The 6,071-nt window shown below is 51.7% G+C and overlaps 1 protein-coding gene across 1 annotated transcript; it reads right to left on the bottom strand.

Moving 5' to 3' along the window:
* Nucleotides 1–292: 292 nt before the first annotated feature.
* On the bottom strand, nt 293–5,095 carry LOC133362497 (gap junction gamma-2 protein-like). The gene is made up of 3 exons (XM_061581449.1): nt 4,794–5,095; nt 3,628–4,056; nt 293–317 (listed from the first exon to the last, which is right to left on the bottom strand). Exons 1-3 carry the CDS (start codon nt 5,093–5,095, stop codon nt 293–295), a joined length of 756 nt encoding a protein of 251 aa, XP_061437433.1.
* Nucleotides 5,096–6,071: the final 976 nt, after the last annotated feature.

Here is a 6,071-nt window from a genome sequence, read left to right as displayed (position 1 = left end):
TGTTACGCGATTCCGTGCGTTATTTGGGGCACATCGTAGGGCGCTCGGGTATTGCTACCGATCCCGCCAAAACGCAGTGTGTCAGCTCCTGGCCAACTCCCACCACGGTGGGAGAGGTCAGGAGTTTCGTCGGCTTCGCGTCATATTACAGACGGTTCGTCGCCGACTTTGCAACAATTGCCAAACCCCTACACGCATTAACATCAAAGGGGGTTCGGTTCCACTGGGGTCAAGAGGAGGAGGCTGCTTTTTGCTCCCTTCGGGACGCCTTGGTAAAAGCTCCTCCATTGATCTACCCCGATTTTTCAAAGCCGTTCCTGCTCGACACCGATGCGAGCAACACGGGTATTGGGGGCGTGCTTTCCCAGGTGGTTGACGGCGTCGAATGGGTGGTTGCGTACGGCAGTCGGGTGTTGTCTCAAGCAGAGCAAAGATATTGTGTTACCCGCAGAGAACTGTTGGCAATTGTCTATTTCATCCAACAGTATCGCCCATATCTGTACGGTCGGCGTTTCACCGTCCGCACAGATCATGCGGCACTGCAGTACGCCCTGCGAGTTCAACAGCCATCGGGACAATTGTCCCGATGGTTGGAGATCCTCCAGGATTTTGATTTTGAGACCACATACCGTAAGGGCGTCCGCCACACCAACGCGGACGCTCTGTCGCGCATGCCAACCACCTCGGAATGCGCGTGCCTCCTGGGGTCGGGACGTTGCAAACCAGCAGGGGACGTGTCGGTTCCGGGCCTTGCGGCCGCCGCCGACGGCGGGACAGTGGGTCAGAATTCTATTGAACAACAAGGGAAAGATTCCCTGCTGGGGTTGCACATTCAGGAATGGGGGCGCCTCCAGATGGAGGATACCTCCCTCCTCGCGTTGCGTCGTCGCGCCGGGGAGGCAGGGCGGGGATCGGGTGATGCCGACGCATGGGAAATGCACGCGGGGTTGCTGTTGCACTGGGACGGAAAATCCCACCGACACCGGCTGGTGGTCCCTTCGGGCTTACGGGGTAGGGTGGTGTGGGCTGCTCATGAGCGCCTCCTCCACCTGGGTACCCAAAAGACCCTCGCCTTGCTCCAGCGTGATTTCTTTTGGCAAGGCATGACAAGGGATGTTTCTGATTTGTTGGCTTCATGCCCGCGGTGTGCACAGCGAAAACCACCAGCACGAGAATCAAACCCGCCCTTGCAGTCTATCAGGGTCTCCAGAGTAAACGAACTTGTCGCGCTGGATATTCTGGGCCCATTCCCCGCCACCCCTAGGGGAAACAGATACTTGTTAACCGGGGTCGAGTATTTTACGCGCTGGCCTATGGCCTGGCCCCTGGCCAATCAGTCGGCAGCAGCCATCGTCGACGCCTTTGTCCAAGGCTATGTCATGGACAAAGGTGCCCCGGAGCGGCTGCTGACCGACCAGGGTAGAAATTTTTCCGGAAAACTCCTCCAACAGGTTTGTGAGCTCCTGGGAACGAAAAAGATTCGTACTTCCCCCTATCACCCGCAAACTGATGGGATGGTCGAGCGTCTGCATCGCACCATCTCGTCTATGTTATCACAGCAGGTTTCGGACTCACAGACTGATTGGGACTTGAAAATCCAAGGGGTCTTGGCAGCATACAGATTGGCCCCCCATGCTGCAACGGGATTTTCGCCATTCTTCCTCATGTATGGGCGCGACCCTGATCCACCCATTCGGGCGCAGCTGCAGATCCCCACACCACTAGGTAAAACAAAATTAATTGACCATGTCAAATTCAACCTTGAAAAATTGACTGAGGCACGGGATGCTGCCATGTTAAATTCAGAACAGCGTCAAAAAGCAAACGAGCGCCTCAGACTGGGTCGCGCGCACGTGCTGCAGTGGAAGCCGGGGGACAGGGCATGGCTGCACTGCCCCCAGGTACCGCTCGCAACATCCCCTAAACTGGCGCGGCCGTGGAGGGGTCCTGTAGAGGTGGTCGAGGTTCTGCGGCCTCAGTGTCTTCGCATCAAATGGGGGAAACGCCGGTGGTTTGTGCACCCCTCGAGGCTAAAACCTTTCGTTGCGGTGCGAGGCCCCACTCCACACACGCGTGGCCAAGCATGTGGGGGGTCGGCCGACTCAAAGGATCCATCCTTACTGCCCTCGCCTGACGTGTTGCCGGCTGTCCCACCCACAGGTGCACCGGGATTGACGAGCTCGCACCCACCTGCCGCTGCGAGGGATGCCGAGGGTCTCGTGACGTCAGACGCGGACTCATTACAAAATGAACAACTGCCACCGGCGGGTTCGCCACCCGGGATTGCCCCGTGTGACGGGCCTGCAGCAAGGACACGCGCAAAAATGCGCAGACTCTTATAATGCGTTGGAAGAACACTTAATTCTCTTATGTACGGTTGCGGGGTGCTGCGTCAGTGGGGAGCTCCTACCACATTTTCGTTGTGTTGCATGCGTGCTAGGGGTTCCCTGCTAAACCTGTATATACGTCGCTCTTACGGTATTCGTATTTATTCAGGGGGGGTGCGTCGGATTGTTCCCTTCGGGGTTGTGGGTTTTGTTGTTGTCGTTGTTGTTGTTGTTGTTGCTGTTGTTCCCTTCATGTTAGCGTTAAAAACGTTTTTTTTAAGGCACACGCGGGGATCCAGGGGTTAAATAATCTTTATTGAAGTTGTTGCAGCCGGGACGGCTGCGAGCTGTACAGGGGGGGGGTGATGTAGGGCTGTTACAGAGGGGCTGTTTGTGTAGGGCTGTTTGCATAGGAGCTAACGGATAACAAACACAGTGGGCGGGGACTCCGTGAGCACACGGGGTGGTGCCCGCAACGACGTCCGCACTGGACGGCGTGAGGGGGGTTTCGATCCTCTAGGGGGGTATAAAAAGGGATGAGCCAGAGAGCTCGGGGCTCAGTCTTAGTGTAGTTAAAGGAAGAAGGAAGACCGGCCAGATAGGCCCTGGACTCCCCCTGGGACGCCGCCCTTGTAAGGGCAGCGCAGGCTGGAGCCAGTGGCGTGGTTCCGGAACCAGAGTTAGTCCTCTGGGATTCCGGGTACCGTAGCCCGACTGACCAGTGTCGGGCCAGACAGCCTCCCCTAGCCCGTTAGCGGAGGACTCGGCTAGGAAGGCTAGCTAGAGGTGAATTCCCAGTTATACGGGTGAGGGGGCCGATACATCCCTCCAGTGCTGTACGACATTGTGTAAATAAATACGTGTGCCTTACTACGGTGTCCACGCGTCTTCAAGAGTACTTCAGTAGTGTAGTGTGTAGTGTAGTCAAAATGCAAACAAAAATAAACAACTCTGATAATGATAATAATATGCACTGTCCTTGAAGTTGTCTCGGGTGTAGATCAAACAACTTCAAGGACAGTGCATATTATTATCATTATCAGAGTTGTTTCTTTTTGTTTGCATTTTGACTGCTTGTGTTGTGGTTATTGCAAATATGATGCCTTGTATAAAGGTGTCAGTTTTGTACCAGTTTAAAGGGTAAAAACCTACTACTATATTTTGCCACTGGTAAAGGAGATGTCTCATAGTGTATGATGCCTTGTATAAAGGTGTAAGTTTTTGTACCAGTTTAAAGGATAAAAACCTACTACTATATTTTGCCACTGCTAAAGGAGACATCTCATAGCGCTGTAAATACCGTTGCCGGCGCTTGGCTCGGCTGCCGGGCAGCATGTCCCTGAGAGCGCCCATCCCCAGGTGCCACATCTCGGCCAGGTCGAGAGCCAGGCTGAGGCAGCCCACGGCGTACATGACGTGCAGGAAGACGGTCTTCTCCGTGGGCCTCGACACGAAGCAGTCGACGAAGTGGACGCAGGGGTAGCGGCGGGGGCACACAAAGCGGGGGATCACCTCCAAGCCGTACATCACGTACTGGCCCAGAAGGAAGCCCGCTTCGGCCACCGTGCGCAGGACGAGCTGCAGCGCGTAGGCCCACATGAGGCCGTCGGCCCTGATAGCGCGACGCCCGTCGTGCCGTCTGTAGTCGTTCTTCTTGACCTCGCCGCCGCCGCCGGCGCCGGCCTCGTCGGCAAACTCCCCTCCTTGGTCGCCCCGCGAGCTTTCTGACCTGCCGATAACGACGCGGGAGTCAAAGTAAAAAATCTCCTTCTCGCAAGAACAAAGAGTAGAATGAAGGGTTTTTTTGGGGGACTTCGCCGTTATTATCACGGTTATCGTCGTCGTAACTTCACAAGGCCTAGTAGTAGGTTTTTACCCTTTCAACTGGTACAAAAACTGACACCTTTATACAAGGCATCATGTTTGCAATAACCACAACACAAGTAGTCAAAATGCAAACAAAAATAAACAACTCTGATAATGATAATAATATGCACTGTCCTTGAAGTTGATTGGTCCAAACCCGAGACAGCTTTCCTTAGAGCCTAGTCCCCATTGGTGTTGGACCAGATGACACCAGAAGGCGCACAACTCAAAATGATGCCTTGTATAAAATTGCGTCAGTTGTTGTACCAGTTGAAAGGGTAAAAACCTACTACTATATTCTTAGGTTTTTTCGGTAAAGTCACGTAGGTAAAACATTAAAATTAATAAAAGTAAAATAAAATAAAAATCACGACGTTTCGGAGGCAACACAAGCTTCCGTCTTCAGGTGGAACCGTCACAGCCACGACAGCTGTATCAAGTAAATGATACTTTTATTAATTTTAATGTTTTACCTACGTGACTTTACCGAAAAAACCTAAGAATATGAATCCTTGCAGTCACGAAAGCTTCAAATCTAGAACCTACTACTATATTTTGCCACTGCTAAAGGAGACGTCTCATAGTGTAACTTCACTAGACCTTTGTATCCTGTGTATGGCGAAGGCGAGGTAGAGAATGCTGGGCGTCGCCACGGTGATAATCTGAAAGATCCAGAAGCGCACGTAGGACAGGGGAGCAAAGGTGTCGTAGCACATGTTCGTGCAGCCCGGCTGTTGGGAGTTGCACATGAACGAGCTCTGTTCGTCGTGGTAGATTGACTCGCCCGCCACGATCGTCAGCATGATGCGCAAGATCAGGAACGTGGTGAGCCACAGCTTGCCCAGGTACGTCGAGTGCAGAGATATTTCCTCCAACAAACTCGTCAGGAAGTTCCAGCTCATTGTGACCACCGGCTCGCCAGAAGCGTGCCCACCTGAGAATTCGAGAAGAGAGACGCGGATTTAGACGGCACGTCGGCTGGCCGCGCGCCAGCGTTGAGCTCTTCTGCTTCCTCGGGATACCCACAGATGTCCAGTAGGGGGCATGGGGTAATCTTAATTTGGAGCTTTCGTGACTGTAGGAATAACTCTTTGGTTCTTTCGGTAAAGTCACGTATAAATATAAAATAATAAATTAAATACTAGCATACGACGTTTTCATTGCAACACAAGCAATCGTCATCAGGTATAAATGGAATAGAAACACAAATCTAGTATACTTAGACATGTAATGTAATACAACAGAGAGTCGGATAACATAACAGTCAACACCCTACCTGGTTGATTACATTCTTCCTGAGAATGCTAAATTTGAGAGATAAAACACAGAACCAGAAACATATAGACAGACATATAAACAGACAGATATCACAGAGATACATAGAGAGAGACAACACAGAGACACACAGAGACACACACAGAGAGAGACACACAACATAGACACACAGACAGACATATAAGCAGAGACAGACATCACAGAGATACATAGAGTGAGACAACACAGAGACACACAGAGACACACACAACATAGACACACAGACAGACATATAAGTAGACAGACATCACAAAGATACATAGAGAGAGACAACACAGAGACACACAGAGACACACACAGAGAGACACACAACATAGACACACAGACAGACATCTAAGCAGATAGATATCACAGAGATACATAGAGAGAGACAACACACAGACACACAGAGACACACAGAGACACACACAGAGAGAGACACACAATATAGACACACAGACAGACATATAAGCAGACAGATATCACAGAGATACATAGAGAGAGAACAAACATATGCACACAGTGGAAGCCACGTCTCTGTGTCGAGGCTGGGGTAAGAGCGTTACAACAACACACTACACACAG

This window comes from Lethenteron reissneri, unplaced genomic scaffold (assembly GCF_015708825.2).
Source record: "Lethenteron reissneri isolate LAM-NWPU_2019-01 unplaced genomic scaffold, ASM1570882v1 scaffold_1500, whole genome shotgun sequence".
Taxonomy (NCBI): Eukaryota; Metazoa; Chordata; class Hyperoartia; order Petromyzontiformes; family Petromyzontidae; genus Lethenteron; species Lethenteron reissneri.
The sequence above is the reverse complement of the archived record's forward strand: the minus strand, read 5'-3'. Positions and strand labels throughout refer to the sequence as shown.

Coding starts and splice junctions, on each gene's coding strand:
- LOC133362497 (XM_061581449.1), bottom strand. CDS start 5,095: ATGAGCTGGAACTTCCTGACGAGTTTGTTGGAGGAAATATCTCTGCAC. Junction 4,057..4,793: donor GCCATACACAGGATACAAAG/GTCTAGTGAAGT, acceptor CGTTATCGGCAG/GTCAGAAAGCTCGCGGGGCG. Junction 318..3,627: donor CGAGCCAAGCGCCGGCAACG/GTATTTACAGCG, acceptor GGTGTCGAGCAG/GAACGGCTTTGAAAAATCGG.